General features: G+C 40.8%; 3 protein-coding genes across 3 annotated transcripts in view; 2 read left to right on the forward strand and 1 right to left on the reverse strand.

Annotated features, from left to right (window-relative positions):
- Window positions 1–16: 16 nt before the first annotated feature.
- cpa5 (carboxypeptidase A5) lies at window positions 17–5896 on the forward strand. Its single transcript, XM_088996575.1, has 11 exons — window positions 17–181; window positions 1181–1265; window positions 1356–1490; window positions 2208–2312; window positions 2385–2486; window positions 3234–3335; window positions 3443–3553; window positions 3627–3717; window positions 4160–4359; window positions 5426–5510; window positions 5649–5896. Exons 1-11 carry the CDS (start codon window positions 117–119, stop codon window positions 5834–5836), a joined length of 1269 nt encoding a protein of 422 aa, XP_088852701.1. The 5' UTR covers window positions 17–116; the 3' UTR covers window positions 5837–5896.
- Window positions 5897–6214: 318 nt separating this feature from the next.
- On the reverse strand, window positions 6215–15895 carry cep41 (centrosomal protein 41). Its single transcript, XM_088996186.1, is given in 12 exon segments — window positions 6215–7998; window positions 9977–10204; window positions 10624–10710; window positions 10713–10737; window positions 10835–10902; window positions 12808–12968; window positions 14113–14251; window positions 14325–14394; window positions 14625–14686; window positions 14767–14814; window positions 14901–14964; window positions 15208–15895. Coding segments are annotated over 12 exon segments (1119 nt in total). The 5' UTR covers window positions 15241–15895; the 3' UTR covers window positions 6215–7864.
- A 722-nt stretch (window positions 15896–16617) lies between these two features.
- poc1b (POC1 centriolar protein B) overlaps window positions 16618–18167 on the forward strand; it is a 41828-nt gene continuing 40278 nt past the window's right edge. Inside the window, exons 1-3 of the mRNA XM_088996140.1 lie at window positions 16618–16760; window positions 16980–17064; window positions 17391–17562. Coding sequence (XP_088852266.1) covers window positions 16746–16760; window positions 16980–17064; window positions 17391–17562 — 272 coding nt within the window. The 5' untranslated portion in view covers window positions 16618–16745. The remainder of the gene's footprint in view (window positions 16761–16979; window positions 17065–17390; window positions 17563–18167) is intronic.

Raw genomic sequence — 18167 nt, forward strand, 5'->3', positions numbered from 1 at the left:
TAACAGCTGCCGACACACCTCCCTGCCCTTGAGCAAGGTGAAGTTGACCCGCCCCCAGTGGATCCATAAAGGGACGAGCGAGGGGTACCGGGTGGGATTTCTGGAATTCCGTCACGATGAGGGTCTTGCTCGTGTTGGCCGCGGCGACCATTGCCGTGTTGGGCAAGGAGACGTTTGAGGGGTGAGTTGATGGCCATCTATCGAGAACATACACTTGAAATGATCCAAAATGTACACTTTTGAGTGGATTTTGGTCAGTAGCGGGCCTCAGGGCCTGCAAGGCCTTCTCAGCTGGCCTAAAAATACAGTAAAGTCTCGTTATATCGATATTCAAGGGAGTCCGAAAAAATATCGATATAACCGGGACTATCGATATATCCGATATCGATATAACGAGACTTTACTGTATCTGAATCACAGACTAATAAATTATATTTTGTCCATAAATTATTTTTAAATAATTCCAAATTGTCTTTTAAGCTTCCTTTTCCCCTGTTGCGCTGCTTCCAGATGTGTGTTGTCGTATTTAAGCATTGAACCAATCACATTTCAGCCATCATTTGTTACTAGCATCAACCAATGGCCTGCTGGAAGGCGCTGGCTACGTCAGAGTTTTCACAAATTATGATTGGCTAGTTATATGTATCACTAGCCGTGGGTGATAAGCGCATACTGGCCATAGCTAGCACAATGTATTGGTAGCAATCTACACAAGCAAATATATTGTTGTACTGATTTAATAGCGGTTTTGTAAACCGGCAATGGGTGAAGGAGGGGAAGACATAGATTTGGCTGGAAATTTACCGTGAAAGCCATTTTCAAGATGGACTTTTCAAGAAAAATTGACATCATTAAGAAAGGTCGGTCAGTTATTTCCTGGCTCACGATACCCTCTAGTGGACTTCTGGTCAAACACACCACACTTTTTTCAATCTGGATTGATTCAGACATAGCACCACTGAAGGCCTAGCGACGAAATCCACGGACCACCATTTACTTTAGTTGAATTGTACACTCAAAGAACAAAAATAAGTCAAAGTCAGCTTTATTGTCAAATATGCTAATATGCATGACATAATATTTTATGAGCACATTACGTATCATGAACAGGTGATTAGCATGATCGCCTGATAGTGCAGACGTCACGGGTTTGATTCTGGATCCTGTGTTGTGTTCAAAGACATCAGGTTCTTCGCATGGTGGCCAAGGATGAAGCACAATTGTCGATTCTGAAGCAAATGGAGGACTTGGAGGAGGAGTATGGGGTGAGACGACATCTTCTGATGGCAGTGCTGTGTGAAACTATATATTTTCTATCAATATAGTATTGATCATCTCCTGTTACCACTTGTCAGTTGGACTTCTGGATGGAGGCGAGCAGCGTGGATACTCACGTGGACGTCAGAGTTCCCCTCGAGAGTCTGGAGGCCGTCAAACTTTTCCTGGAGAGCAATGACATTGAATACTCCATCATGATTGAGGATCTGCAGGTCAAAATCTCATTTTCTTAACTCGGTTGGTTTCAGTAGATTGATTGATTGATTGATTTTTTTGGTCCTTCATTTATCCATCCATGCATCTTCTGACGCTTATCCGGGTCGGGTCATGGGGCCAGCAGCATCAATAGCCCAGACTTCCCTCTCCCCAGCCACTTCTTCCAGCTCTTCCTGGCAGACCCTGAGGCATCCCCAGGCCAGCTGGGTGACATAGTCTCTCTAGCGTGTCCTGGGTCATCCCCTGGGTCTTCTGCCGGTGGTGCATGTCCGGAACACCTCACCAGGGAGCTGTCCAGGAGTCATCCTCGACTCTGAGCCCCTCACAGATGACCGAACTTCTCACCTTCTCCCTAAGGAAGAGGCCTACAGAGAGAGCTCAGTTCGGTTGATTGTATCCGGGATCTCAGTTGTTTCTCGAGATTCTTGGATCTTTTGGTCACGAGATGGTCGGATCTTTCGGTCACGACCCATAGCTCGTGATCATAGATGAGGGTTGGGATGTACTGTAGATCGACCGGTAAATTGAGAGCTTTGCCTTTTGGCTCAGCTCCTTCTGCACGACGACAGATTGGTACAAAGTCCGCATCACTGCAGACTGCGCGCCGATATGCCTGTCGATCCTTCATTTTAATTATCAAGACTTTTGTCCAGATTTTTTTTCCTGGCCCGCAATAAGTAGGGATTGACAAGAAAGTTGTCGTTTGACCTCAGATGATCTTGGATGAGGAGCAGGAGGAGATGGACGCCTCCACCCGTGATGCCGAGCCCAGAAACACAGATAGCTTTGACTTCTCCAGATACCACAGCATCAGCGAGGTGCCACCATCCTTCACTTCGTCGTGACTAATTGCTGATTGTGTCTTCACCTTGTCGACATGGTCTTCTTAGCTGTATAGGTTCCAGGACATGCTGGTGGCTGAGAATCCCAGTCTGGTCAGCAAGCTAGTGATTGGTCAAAGCTACGAGCGACGCCCGCTCAACGTGCTCAAGGTAACTCGTCGACATATTGTGATGCGCATTAATCCCACAATGTTTAGTCTTGAGTAATACATTTTTTTTTTACGTTTGAGAGACTACTTAGTATTTTGTTTGTATTAGTTAATCAGTTAGTTATTCAGTTGGTTAGTTAATTAACTAACCAGTCGCATAAGCAAATAATTATTGAGTTGATTAACCGATTAACTCATCTTTTGTTTAGTTGCTTAGTTGATATATTAGTTATTAGTTTGTTAGTTAGTTGGTTGGTTAGTTTTATGGGTTAGTTTGTTTGTTTGTTGGTACGTGGGTTATTTAGTTAGTTGGTTAGTTAGATAGATGGCCTATGTTGACCCATTAGTCAGTCTGCCTGTTACTTAATTAGTGATACTGACAGTGTATTTGAATTCAGTTTTAGCTAGTTAGCTAAACTACTTAACTACTTGTTTAGTTAGTTATTTGTTTAGTTAGTTTGTTAGTCATCTAGTTCGTTATTGAGTTAGTTAGTCAGTCGAGTCATCAGTGAGTCAATCAGTCAGCTAGTTAACTGGCTATTTAGTTAGTTAGTTAACTAGTTAATATTTAATTGCTCGGAGATAACATGGAGCTAATCAGTTAGTTCATAGTTAATTAGCAGTCAACTCATTCGTTAGTCAGATAGTTAACAAGTTAGTTGGTCGGCTAGTTGGTTAGTTAGTTAACTAGTTAGTCATTGTTTTGCAGACATTCAAAATGAACAGTATTTTTTCTTTTGGTGTGCAGTTCAGCACTGGTGGAAGCAACCGTCCTGCCATCTGGATAGACACGGGCATCCACTCTCGTGAATGGGTTACCCAGGCTAGCGGTGCCTGGTTCGCCAAGAAGGTGATCCGATGACGCCCAACGTCTAAAGAATCATTTTTAGCTTGAAAAAAAAAACATAAATTAATTAATTTAATTTTAATAAATTAAAACCAATATGTGGGTTTCAGATCGTCAATGACTATGGCCGGGATCCTGCTCTCACAGCCATCCTGAAAAAGATGGACATCTTCCTGGAGATTGTCACTAACCCCGATGGCTACTACTACACGCACACTAGCGTGAGTGGGCACAACAACGCAAAAACGTCAGCAGTATTACTAAAAATCCTCTTGACAATTTCAATTATTCCAGAATCGTATGTGGCGTAAGACCAGAAAGCCCAATCCTGGTTCTTCCTGCGTGGGAGTCGATCCCAACAGGAACTGGGACGCTGGCTTTGGAGGTAACGTTGCTAATAATAAATATTGTAACTAATGAATTTAAGGGATTGTGATCAGGAAGTTATGAGGCTACATTAGTTGTTGGTTATCCTCCTTTGCTAATGTTGCTTTATTGTCCATGTAAGTCAGTTCACTAGTTATCGTAGGAAGTTGTCATTTATTCATTCCTTTGTTAGTGAGGACCGTTATTTGTTAGCTAGTCAGTTAGCTTTGTTAGTTTGTCATTTAGCTTGTTAGCCTTGTTCTGTTTTTGTCGTCGCTCGCTAGTTGTTCCTTGATTAGATTGATATTTTCCTGTACCATTCATCAAATCCGGTTCTCCTCACAATTGTCACGGGTGCACTGGATCCTATCCCAGCGGTTTATGGGCAATAGACGGGGGTGCACCCTGAATTGGTTGCTAGCCAATCGCAGTAAAGCAGTAATACACTCCTTGTATCTCAGGCCCCGGTGCGAGTGGCAGTCCATGCTCGGAAACGTTCCGGGGCCCACGGGCGCACTCTGAGTCGGAAGTCAGCTCCATCGTGAACTTTGTCAAGTCTCACGGCAACATCAAGTCCTTCGTGTCCATCCACTCGTACTCGCAGATGCTACTTTACCCTTACGGATACACCAGGACACCCGTCAAGGACCAGGCTGAGCTGGTAGGCCATGAAATGAAAATACTGTGTAATGACGATGTAGTCAACTCTCTTTATTGATAATACAGTGATAGCTCGGTTTACGAACACCTTGGCTTACGAACCTTTTGGTTTACGAATGTTAAATTTATGAAAATCTTACCTTGACATACAAACTATTTTTCCGGATACACACAGAGCGCCACAATGAGTGATGTGTCGTTCGCGAACGAGCCCGATCTCCTAACAACAAAATGGCAGCCGACTGTTTTTGTCCTCTATTCCCCGACCCCAGTCTTCGGTTAAAGCCACGTGATTGGTCAAGAACGGAGCAGTGAGGGAATGGGGGTTACAGACAGAGAGAGAGTGAGGCCGTTAAACCTTAAAGAGACAGGCAGACGACAGAGAGAAAGTGAGAAAATGGATAGGAAACTGTGAAATTTGGACTTGTTTCAACTTTTGATAGTGTAGACTGCAAGGTTAAAATATCCCATCAATCAGACTCCACAAATAACCCGCAAGCCATCTGTACACTTGATGCAAAAAGCTATCAACCCAGCGAAACAGAACACAATTGATGAGGAACAGGGTAAAATTATCGCAGAGAAAGCACCTACAAGGGATCATTGCTCAAGATGATGAAAGAAAGAAGGCTACGTTCCTCATCAAGCGTTTAATGCTGATGAAACCGTCACTCCATTCCATCAAGGCATCAATGACCATCAAAGGTAAATAAAACCAATTTATTATACAGTAGTTTATTTCTTTAATTATAATACCATAGCACATTTATTATACATAAAATAAGGTATATTTTGTGTAGTTTTAAGGCTTCGAAAATTAGAAAGTAGAAGATTATGTTTTATGGATTGGATTGGATTTGCCTTTATTAGTCTCGCAGTGGAGAAATTTACATTTCACAGCAGCAAAGTTAAGAAAGAAATGAAAGGACCTGGGAACAGATTATTCTCATTTTAATGGTTTCCAATGGGAAATTATTTTTTGGGATACACACTTTTCGCCGTACACTCTGTCTGGGAACCAATAAAGTTCGTAAGCCAAGGTATCACTGTATTTGCATTTTTTGCAGCATGCTTTGGCCAGAAAGGCCATCACTGACTTGGCTTCGCTCTACCGCACTCGCTACCGATACGGAAGCATCATCAATACCATCTGTGAGTTTGTTTGTTTTTGTCTCATTGGACCTGTCCGATTCCATTCAACATGTCCAGACTGCAACACACTTTGAGTAGTCAAAAGTTATTTGATTATAAATTCGTGCTGATTGTTTGATTCTGTCCCGGGTTTTACAGACCAAGCTAGCGGCGGAACCATCGACTGGACTTACAATCAGGGGATCAAGTACTCGTTCACCTTTGAGCTACGCGATACGGGACGTTACGGCTTCATGCTGCCCGCCTCCCAGATCGTCCCCACTGCCAAGGAGACATGGCTGGCCCTCATGGCCATCATGGACCACAGCTCCAAGAACCTCTACTGAGGCATACACCGCCCTCCTACCGCAATAGGAAAATAATAATAAATAGTCAGGAAAAAAAGGTCCAATTGTATTTTTTTTCTACTTGTTAAATAATAACTCATAATATGTAAACAAAATACAATAAGAGCAAGAAAAGAAAAATTATATGATAGAAAGTAATAAAAGCAGTGTACAATGAGAAGTTCAAAACACCCATAATATGATATAAACAGTGGCGGGATGTGTATTTTATCGCTAGGCCTTCAGTAGTGCTACGTCTGATATCAATAGTGTGGTGTAATTTACTACAAGTCCACTAGAGGGTACCATTAGCCAGAAAATAACTGACCAACCTTTCTTAATGTCCATTTTTTCTTGAAAAGTCCGTCTTGACTTCTCCTTCAGGCATTGTGGGTTGACAAAACTGCAATTAAATAAACACAATCTATTTTGATTATGTAGCTCACGACCGATAGTGTGCTAGCTCTGGCCAGTATACGCTTATCACTCGCGGCTTGTAATCAGAGCAGTTTTCGCAAGGAGTTGGTAACCCTTATGGGTTGCCAAATCGAAATCTGATTGGTTAAAGCAAAAGTTTGATCGACAGCCTGCAGTACTGATTGTGAAGGCCTCCAGGTAGATTAATGACCCTAGTAACAAATGGCTGAAATGTGATTGATTTAATGTGTAAATATGAAAAGTAACATCTGGAGGCAGCACAACAGGGGAAAAGTCATGAAAGGAAGCTGAAAGACAATTTGGAATTATTTAATAAGTATTCATGGACAAAATATACTGTATTTTCTGGAATATAAGGCGCACCTTCAACGAATGACATATTTTAAAATGATTTCCATACATAAGGTGCGCCGCATTATGAGGCACATGATCAGCTTTTGAAAAAAATATTTTCTATTAGGTGCGCCTTACAGTGCAGAAAATATGGTAATTAACATCAGTCCGTGATTCAGATATTTTCAGGCCAGCATAGAAGGCTTTACACACCTTAACAGTCCACCACTGGATAAATAATATTACTAATTATTATACATATATTACTTCAATTTCGCTGCTGACATACTTACCCAAAAAGATTTCATGAAATAAGAAAAGAGACACAGAATTGCAGCAAACATTTTATTTCAAGGTCACTTAGAAGAAAAAAAAGTCACTTCTGATCACATAACCTTTGAGAGCGACACGTGCGCGCGCGCGCGCACACACACACACACACATTCCTGTTTCAATAATTTTGTGAGGTCCGGATAACTCCAGATGAGTGAGGACAACTGTTGCTGATAAGTTTAGAGAAGAACTAGTGTTAGATCTGAACACTAAATGTCACCCCATTTCCCACTTCAACTTCTTTAAAAACAAAGAAATAAAAAGTGGACTTGAAACAAGTAACAGCAGGAGAGAGGTTTCTGAATGGCTACATTCGAAGTCCTCACCCCTGTAGTGAATTTGGTAAAAATATCGTTTTACTTTGTGTAGTATGAACTTTTTCCGCTCATGAAACACACACACACATAAGCACTAACAGTGAGTCAAAAGTGTGTGTATCCGAGTGAAATGAAAATACACACCAAAACATCATTTTGGGTCAATTTGTGAGGACCTCTCTGAAACTTTAACAGATGCATAACAGATGCCTCTAGAAGCCTTTAGAATGAAAAACTTGTGAGGACCGGCCAAAAGGTCCTCATCTGTCAAACATGTCCTCACTATGTATTGTATAAAATGTTAGTGGTCCTCACAAGACTAGTCATACACACACACACACACACACACACACACACACACACACACACACACACACACATTACTCACAAAGTTGAATTGTGATGAAATTCACAAAAATCCAACATTCAATGTGCCTTTTTCTTTCCACGTTAAATATGAATAAAAATGAAGGGGGGAAAAAATGACCATGATCCACTGAACCTCTTCATTGGAGTGCGAAAAGACACTCCTGTGCAAACATAATTCAAATATTAGGGAAAAGGAAAGGCAAATACGACAATTAAGGAGGCGGTTTTAGTCGTGCGATCATTTCCAAGGCCTGTTAATTCGTCCGCTGTCCCTGGAGGAAACCGAAGAGGCGGAGGAACCCAGGCGGCTGCTGCGGGCGCTGGCCACTTTGGGTAAACTGCTGGATGTCGACATGCGACTGGATGTGCGACCTTAACAACACAGACAAACACATAAAAATGTTACATAGATTTCATTAAATATTTGTTTGTTTTTTTTTTTAGTTTACAAATGCTTCCAACCTTACGAAGGAGATACATTCCGAGCGGTCGTTCGTAAGGTGAATTTGTTCGTAAGTTGCTCCGGTGCAATATTTTGCATGGAATGTATGTTTATGGCTAATATAAGTAGGTTTAAGGTTTATATAAATATGTTTGTATAAGTAACCTGTATTGGTTTGTACTGAAAAATAAAAATTGAATAAAATATATGCTGTATAAAGATATGTACATGTACAACTGGAGATAATACTACATGTTACTACGTCTGTGTAAGCTCTCAGTCGTACAGGAGTGGTCCATCGATAAAAAGGTTTCTTCAGCCGTATTTATGTATGTATTTTTGGATTTATTTATTATCTGGTTATTTATTTCTTTGTGTGTGTCTATTTATGTATTTTTCGTGTGTCTATTTATTTATCTGTACTTCTTTGTTCCTACACGAATGTTCGGATGTACCGTTGTTCTTAACTTAAATGTTCGTAAGTAGGGGAGCGTCTGTCAAACACTGGTCTATAGAGACATGCACATGTACAACTGGAGAGAATACTACATGTTACTCCAAAAATGTTCGTATGTACAGTTGTTCTTAACTCGAATGTTTGTAAGTAGGGCAGGGCCTGTCAAACACTGCTCTATAAAGATCTGTACATGTCCAACTGGAGAGAATACTACATATATTACTACAAAAATGTTTGAATGTACCATTGTTCCCAACTCCAATGTTCGTAAGTAGGGGAGCGCCTGTCAAACACTGGTCTATAAAGATACGTACATGTACAACTGGAGAGAATACTACATGTTACTACAAAAATGTTCGTATGTACCGTTGTTCTTAACTCAAATGTTCGTAAGTTGGGGAGCGCCTGTCAAACACCTGTCTATAAAGATATGTACATGTACAACTGGAGACAATACTACATGTTATTCCAAAAATGTTCGTATGTACCGTTGTTCTTAACTCGAATGTTTGTAAGTAGGGGAGCGCCTGTCAAACACTGGTCTATAAAGATATGTACATGTACAACTGGAGAGAATACTACATGTTACTACAAAAATGTTCGTATGTACCGTTGTTCTTAACTCGAATGTTTGTAAGTAGGGGAGCGTTTATCAAACACTGAATGGAGAAGTATAAAACACAGTTGTAAAATAAATTCACACCTACTGTAGTACGACCTTGGGTATTTCAGTAAGCCATTACTGAAGCTGCTAGCACATCATTACTGAATGATGTGCCAGCAGCCATTACTTTTTGTTATATGGATCGAGGAGGTGAGTATTATCAATTAGTTAGCTAATCTCGCTCTCTAGTTCACTATCTAGCTGGCTACCTTGCTACATATCTATTTGATATCTATTTGCTAACTAGCTATCTAGCTGGCTACCTAGCTGGCTGTCTATTTGCTATCTATGAGTTAGCTATGTAGCTGGTTATCTATTAGCTAGCTGACTAGCTATTAGCTATCTGGCTATGTATTAGCTATCTAACTCGCTATTAGCCAGCTAGATAACTCTCTGACTTATTCTAGTTTGAGTGAACGCCGGCGCATGTGGCTGCCGCTGCTCACCCACAGAAAAACTGATCCTGTGACTGTAAAGTGACCTTGAGAGTTTTGAAAGGCGCTTAGAAATGAAATGTATTATTATTATGCATCGCGTCCTCCTGGAGCGTGTACTGTGTGGAGGGATTTTCTCCCCGCCCACATACTCGACACAGCCAATCGGAAGGCACGCAATAGAAAATATAACTTACAGTATCACTGTCCGAACGTTTTTCGACAGACTGTACTCAGAAAAATGTTCGGAAGTACCGTTTTGTCGTAACTTGAATGTTCGTAAGTTGAGGAACGTCTGTACATAAATGTGAACTATTCAAATTTCATATTGAAACGTGATGAGAGTTCCTTACTGCTGCCCATCATGATGAAGTTTTCCAGCTGGTTTTCGATCTTGGCGAGCTCGTCGGGTGTGAACCTCCATCTTTGGACCGCAGGATACGTGTGTGGCGGCGGGGGAGGGAGCGGCGGCGGCGGGACGCTCTTCTTCCATTTGGACGGCACGACGGGGGTTAGGCATGAGGTGGGCAGAGGGCCCGTCGTCATACCCTCGGGGAACTTCTGAGCGATCATCTTGAGACCTGGTAGATCACAGGTGTCAAAGTCAAGGCCCGCGGGCCAAATCCGGCCCGCCACATGATTTTTTTCGGCCCGCGAAAGCAAATCAAACTTGTTAAATTCCATGATGATTGCTAAAATCTGAGCCAAATTTTCATATTTTTGGATGTCAACCACAATAAAAGTCATTATTCTTGACTTCAGATTTGAAAACGAGTTATTCATTAATTTGCTGTGTGCTCTATATGTAATATTTGAAGGGATTTAAACATTCTAATGGGTTCCCCAAATTCATAACGGCCCTCGAGAGGAAACCATAACTACAATGTGGCCCGCGGCAAAAAATGACTTTGACACCCCTGTGGTAGATGATTAGGAAGGTGGTCAAGTTGTCACCTGGTGGACGAGCGGATGACTTGTTCGCCATTTTGTTTTTTCTTACCGCCACTGAGCAAGAAGAGGTTCTCGAAGCCACGCTGGCACATGCTGGTCGCCGCCTGGCTGGCGATGCGCTCGTCCTCGTCGTAACGATGATGATTTTATCCGTGGCGTTTTTCTACATGTGTCACTTGTTAAAGGACAACCGATGCCTCCGGAATGAAGCCGCTGATCTGTCTTTGATTTATAAAAGCATGCTTTGGATATAAGGATACATATTCCAACACTTCCTTGGTGTAAGGGTTCATGGAGCGAGACAGTGTGGCGATGGGAAAGCTGTGAGCTGGAAAAAAAGATTCCGAAAAGATGGCGTCATCATCTTATTTTTTTTCAAACTGACATAAACAATGACAGAAAAAAAAGATCTCATTCACTGCCAGACGATGTGCAAAAATGTGTCCACTGCAGTGCCAGGGTTTTTGTCATTGTCACTCAAATTGCAGGACCCGCATAATATTGAGTTTTAGGACTACATAAACAATCAATGTAGCGTAAAAAAAATCTTTCATCAGAAAAAAAAGAGTTAATTCCTAAGTTATATGGGTCTGGAGTTATCTGACCTTGAAATGGGGGCAGCTATACGTCATACAATAGATACGTATTGATTTATATAGCGCTTTAACAACAGCTGAAGCTGGAACAAAGCGCTAACATTGACAAATGCCGCCTCCCTGGTGGAAGGGAAAAACATTGCCAGAGGTTTGACAAGCGCTTTATCGGCACTCCTCCCGCAAGAAAAAACAAAACACGAACAAATTCAGGAATGGCGCTCGACGTCATATTTTCAATTCACGAATACATTTGTGAATAGCAGTGAATGACTTAATTTAATGTAGTTATATTTAATTTTTTTCATGTATTTTTAAGGTTTTTTTAATTTAATTTCCCGAATAAATTTGGGAATGGCAGCAAATGAAATTTCCAATTACCGCATTTTCTGGAATATCAGGCGCACCTTGAACAAATGACATATTCAAAAACCTTTTCCATACATCAGGTACACCGCTTTATAATAATAATAATAATAAATTTCATTTCTTAGCGCCTTTCAAAACTCTCAAGGTCACTTTTCAGTCACGGGATCAATTTTTCTGTGGGTGAGCAGCGGCACTCAACCCGGAATAACTCAAATAGGTAGAAAGTTAGCTAGCTAATAGATAACTAATTGATAGCTAGCTAGCTTATAGATACCAAATACATAGCTAGCTAGCCCGCTAGCTAGCTAATAGATAGCTAGCTAGGTAGATTATAATGGGCCTCTTCAAAGAATTACATATTTAAAAACCTTTTCCATACATAAGGTGCACCGCATTATAATGGCCCTATTCAATGAATGACATACAGTAAAGTCTCGTTATATCGATACTATTTCTATGCAGTCACGGAAAAATATCGATATAACCGGGACTATCGATATATCCAACCCTATTTGCATGTAATTTTCTCCGTGCGTGCATAGAAATAGTATTGATATAACCGGGACTATCGATATATCCGATATCGATATAACGAGACTTTACTGTATTTTAAAACATTTTCCATACACAAGGTGCACCGCATTATAAGGGGCACCCTCAATGAAATACATATTTAAAAACCTTTTCCATACATAAGGTGCACCGCATTATAAGGGGCACCTTCAACGAATGACATATTTTAAAATGTTTTCCAGAGTAAGTCGCACCTAATATGAGGCGCATGGTCAATTTTTGAAAATATATTTTTTTGGTGCGCCTTATAGTGCAGAAAATCGGGACTTGGAATGATAAATTGGACTATAACACTTTCTTTTGTTGGGCTCCACCTACTGAATATTTTTAGAATAAAGCATCCTCCGAATGATCCTCACCGATTGAATAATCTGATAAAATTAAACTTTCCATTATGAAACGTTAATAATATACATGCGAGGTGCAGCTTTTATTGTCCATTTCGGTGTACCTTTCTCACATTCTCCTTTAATATCTCCATCTTCGCGAGTGTGTTATAGTTTTAAAAGACAGATCATGATCTGGTGAGTGACATGGGTGCCGCTAGACAATCTTTTGGTTAGACTGCTGTTAACTCTGCGTGTTGAGTGACAAAATTTGGGTTATCGTGAAATATATTTTCGTTATTATATCGGATTTTTTTTATCGATACCTGAGATTATGTGGCACTGATATTTTTTCGGACTCGTAGAGGTCGCCTGAGATTATGTGGCACTGGTCGTAGAGGTCGCGCTCACGCATATCCAGCAACAGGTAGGGACAATCTGGGTAGGGCTTCTCAGTGTCCGTGTTTACATCCTGATCTGGTGACTTTGCTTTGTCGCCATTCATGTTCAGCTCTCCAACACCGTTGATGACGCTGTCAGGGAAGCGCATAGCCATTTTTTGTTATTTATTTTGCAATACACTGGCCCCATAACAATTTTCTTGTTGTTTTTTTTTTCTTGAAAAAAATATGCCTCAATAGTGGCATTGAACAGGTACAGTGATACCGTGGGTTACGAAAAATATGTATCCCAAAAATTAATTTCCCATAGGAAACCATTAAAATGAGAATAATCTGTTCCCAGGTCCCCATAAAACATAATTTTCCACTTTCTAATTTTCTAAGCCTTAAAACTACACAAACTATAGATTATTTTATGTATAATAAATGTGCTATTGTATTACAGTAAAGTCTCGTTATATCGATATCGGATATATTGATAGTCCCGGTTATATCGATATTATTTCTATGCACGCATGGAGAAAATTACATGCAAACAGGGTCGGATATATCGATAGTCCCGGTTATATCGATATTTTTCGGACTCCCTTGAATATCGATATAACGAGACTTTACTGTATAATTAAAGTAATGAACTGTATTGGAAAGATAAAGTCTTTTTTATTTACCTTTGTGATGGTCGTTGATGGCTTGATGGAATGGAGTGGCCGGTTTCCTCAGCATTAAACACTTGATGAGGAACGTAACCTTCTTTCACCATCTTGAGGAATGATCCCTTGTAGGTGCTTTCTGTGCGCTAATTGTATCTAGTTCCTCATCAATTGTGTTCTGTTTAGCTGGGTTGATAGCTTTTTGCATCAAGTTTACAGATGGCTTGTGCGGGTTATTTGATGGGATATTTTAACCTTGCAGTCTACACTATCAAAGTTGAAACTCTCACTGTCGTCTGCCTGTCTCTTTAATGTTTAAACCACCTCCCCTCACTGCTGCGTTCTTGACCAATCACGTGGCTTTAACCGAAGACTGGAGGTGGGGAATAGAGGACAAAAAGAGTTGGCTGCTATTTTGTTGTTAGAACGGGCTCGTTCGCAAACGACACATGACTCATTGAGGCAGCTCCGTGTATGAAAAAAGTTTGCATCCCAAGGTAAAGTTTGTATGCCAAGGTAAGATTTTCATAAATTTAATGTTCGTAAACCGAAATGTTTGTCAGCCATGGGGTTCGTAAACCAAGGTATCACTGTATTGGGAAAATCAAGTAAAATTTTGGGCTTACCTTAGCAATGTGGATCTCATGATCTGACTGTGTTCCCTTCCCGTATCTTTCTGCTGGGACGTCTCCACTGAGCCATTGATGTGCCCATCATGCGAGTCTCCTTTAGCCACCATCATGCTGCCGTCACCGCTCCCATCATCTGACAGAAGTATTTAGCATGTTAGCATGGTAACAACGACAATTAAAAAAAATCACAATTGCTTTTCTTTTACCTTGAACACTGTGACACAAATCACTGCTGACACATTCGCTCAAGTCCGACACTGACGCCACTTGAAGTATCTGATGTGGAAAACATTACCAATTGCGGTTCGTGTTTTGGTAGTTTTTACACTTATTTGACTAGTTAAGAACGATGTCATGCATTTCAGAAACCTGCCAATGTTTTTTTTTTCATGATAATTAAACTTTAAAAGTTCAAAATTACAAGAATGGTGGAACAACAAGCTAATTGTTCACACTGTAGCTTTTATTTTAAGCTCAGTCATAATACGGCAATAAAAATGTCTCACCAATTCTGCAAATGTTGTCACTTTAAAGCGCCTGAAGATTTCACCTTTGTTGAACTTGTAATCTGAAAAAATATATTAAACATGTTCTTTCAGTATTGTTGGAACCCTGACTAATAATGATAAATGCTAATTGCTCACTCACTTTGCTTTATCTCCTCCAGGCGCTCCAAATACTTGGTGAGGCTCACTCCTATTTTTAAAGGGCATCACACAAATACACGACATGCAAATTGATGTTCTATGATTTGTTAAATTATATTATTAGGTGTTGCCTACCCGTATCCAGCTTAGTTTTGATGTGTTGATACTTGGCATTCTTTGGTATCTGTTTCCTCATATACTGTAATAGTAAGTTTATTCATGGGGGAACAAAAGAATAAGGAGAGGTTTTGACATTTAAACAGTGTTGGTCAGCAAAGCTTGCAGGTGCTCTGCGGTTGCCATGGCAACAAGACTCCAACGGTGAAGCAGCAAGCTAGTGCTGTTCTCTTTAATTTGGCGGAACGCAACGATATACACACAAAAAAACGCAACACCTGCATCAAATACTTGCGTAAATCACAATTATTCAAATACCAAATACCTGATCGCCTCCGATGCCCCTGTAGATCGACATCTTTCACCGGAGCGTCGACAACAAACGCGTTCTTTCCACGCTTTAACGTCGATCAAAATGTCCAAATCTTGAAGACACTTTGTCACGCATGAGCGTGATTGGCTCCCAAACCAATAATTTTGCCTTAATCAAACTCCCTTTACTCGATGTTTTCCGCTCTTAGCATACCCTAACATGCGCAGACCCGACTAATCAATCGTCTGCACACTCAACATGGCAGCGGAAATGGTAAAGCTACATACTATAAGGCGGGCGTCGGCAACATGACGAGTAGACACGTTTATAAGGCAATGTTTTAAGGTAATTGTCTGAGCATCTGCGTGGCAACGGCGTACTTTACATCATCACAATCATTACATCAATGCCGTAAGACTCCAACGTCGGCACGTCACGCTCGCGAGAGTTGAGCGTCAACGTCGTACGTCTCAATTTAGGCCAACATTAGCTATCAAGTTGCCTTAGCACCCAGGAGGGTATTCCTGCTGATAAAGAAGTCAAACGAGTCATGTCAAACCGCATCCTGTGCTCCCCATCCATCAACAAAGTATTTTAACATTTAAAGCTGACGAAAATATATAAAACAATAGAATGGCACAACGGGAATTAATTTCCGACTAAAAGCAACATGGAAAGAACTGTTTCAATTCATATTTAAACAGCATGTCTCTCGAGTCCGCGCGCTGATTGAACCGTGGCCAACCCAGTGAGCCAATCACAGATGTTGTTAATACAAGGCCGGGCACGTGATATGTAAAATTTCAACCAATTGGCCACGTCGACTCTGGTGCTTCGACGCCATTGGCGAAGGTGCAGAAAGACGGTGACATCATGGATGCGTTGATATCGAGAAAACATCGTTTTCATCAGTTTTAGCTCATGTCATCATTCATTCACACATTACCTATATGCATATTTTTTTTTTACAACAACTTAACCGATATTGCCACATATCTTCTGCGGGTTTAATGTGCTCCTATTTCACAATTCAGCCAGTTTTCAAACAGGATCATTGCGCTGATTGGACAATGCTAGAACCAATTGGGATACGTCGATACTGCATGTGGCGTGGTTGCTTAGCTACCGGAAGACGCTTTACGTTATGGCACAGGTGACGATGGAATACATCACCTCATTTTCAGCTGGAGAATAACTCATGTCGTCATTTATTTAAAAATACCAATTACCTGTATACATGTCATTGAATGAGACTTCGTTTCTGACCATTTTTTACATGAACGTTACGTTCCCATTCTCGCTGCTATAGATTTAGCTTGAGCAATTAGCGGCAAACAGAGGGCTTTTGCTCAACACAATACGCAAAATACAAGTGAACGTGTTGTCTATTTAGTTAATTGGTTACTGGAGCTGGTGGAGTTGGCCATCATTTTATCCGTGTTTGACTTCTCAGGTCTAGTTACTTCCCCAAAGGCGCTATGTTTGAGCATAATGGAGAAAACGCTCCAGTGAGTCAACTTTAGCATCGAATGACGTAAAAAATACCCGCAATGGCCTCTGTGCTGGTGAGTAAAATTTATTCTTTTGGACAAATAATTATCGGGGAAAAAATAGACGTGTGTGCTAAGAGAAGCCGAATAAGCAATGTTCGCTAAAAGGAGTTGCTAAGTACAAGTGTCAAAACACTCCCAACTTCCTGCATTTACTGCATCAGCAAACTTTTAAAATCACCACATTAAATATAAATGGCGAAAGATTCAAATGTGTCTCTGTCGTCAATACAGAATGATCCCAGCATGGAGAGGCTGCTCAAAGGCCACAAGGATACCGTCACCTGCGTACATTTCAGTCCAAACTCCAAATTTCTCGGTAAGCAACCGCATTGTATCATTTCACTTGATTATTGGACTTAGTGATGACTTCTGCAATAAGCAAATGTCGATTACATTACAGAATTAGTTAATATTTATTTTCGAGATTTACTTTCTTGTCACTTTCAAAACAACACAAATATGATCGAGCTTATAGTTGATTCATAGTGGAGTTGAATAGACGGTCAACATTTTCTGTGCTTTTGTAAAACTCCACTCTGTTCCATTGCTGTTCGTGAAAGAACTGCACATCAGCTGAAACACACTATGAACTACTTTATCGACAATACCAATCATGTTTTTGTGCTCTTTTTTTCCCTTCAGCGTCAGGCTCTGTGGATAAGAGTCTGATGATTTGGAACCTATCGGCCAAAGGGAGATCCTTGCGCTTTGTCAACCATCAGGACACCATCACGGGAGTGCAGTTTTGCCCTGTCAGCAATCTGGTGGCGACCTCATCCAAGGACAGGATGGTGAGACTGTGGAAGCCTTCCTTGTAAGTCGCTCAAAACTGCCCGTTCCATTTTAAATTGGAACTTCACTACTTGGCATTCAAAAAAAAAAAAAAAGAAAAACACAGGAATCTGCCAATGGTGTGAAAAAATACATAAAATGCATGTAATATTCCAACTGTATTTGTCCCACGTTATGCCTTTCCTTATCTCATGTTAAAAACGTACATGAAAACAACTTCCGAGATAACAAGAACAGGACTGACATCTTAACAAGTAAATGTCACAATGTTACAGATCAATTCCAATCAAATTTGTCAAGTATATTTTTGGGGGGAAAAATAGGACCATTTTATTTATACAGTGATACCTCGGTTTATGAACCCCTTGGCTTACGAACTTTTCGGTTTACGAAATGTATGAAAATTTTACCTTGGCATACAAACTTTTTTTCGGGATACACACGGATCGCCACAATGAGTGATGTGTCGTTCGCCAAAGAGCCCGTTCTCCTAACAACAAAATGGCAGCCGACTGTTTTGTCCTCTATTCCCCGCCCCCAGTCTTTGGTTAAAGCCACGCAATTGGTCGAGAACGTAGTAGTGAGGGGGTGGGGGTTACAGACAGAGAGAGTGAGGCCGTTATACCT

The sequence above is a fragment of the Hippocampus bargibanti genome, linkage group LG05, assembly GCF_051943395.1.
Source record: "Hippocampus bargibanti isolate YZ-2025 linkage group LG05, ASM5194339v1, whole genome shotgun sequence".
In the NCBI taxonomy this organism is placed as follows: domain Eukaryota; kingdom Metazoa; phylum Chordata; class Actinopteri; order Syngnathiformes; family Syngnathidae; genus Hippocampus; species Hippocampus bargibanti.

Coding starts and splice junctions, on each gene's coding strand:
- cpa5 (XM_088996575.1), top strand. CDS start 117: ATGAGGGTCTTGCTCGTGTTGGCCGCGGCGACCATTGCCGTGTTGGGC. Junction 182..1,180: donor GGCAAGGAGACGTTTGAGGG/GTGAGTTGATGG, acceptor TTGTGTTCAAAG/ACATCAGGTTCTTCGCATGG. Junction 4,360..5,425: donor TCAAGGACCAGGCTGAGCTG/GTAGGCCATGAA, acceptor CATTTTTTGCAG/CATGCTTTGGCCAGAAAGGC.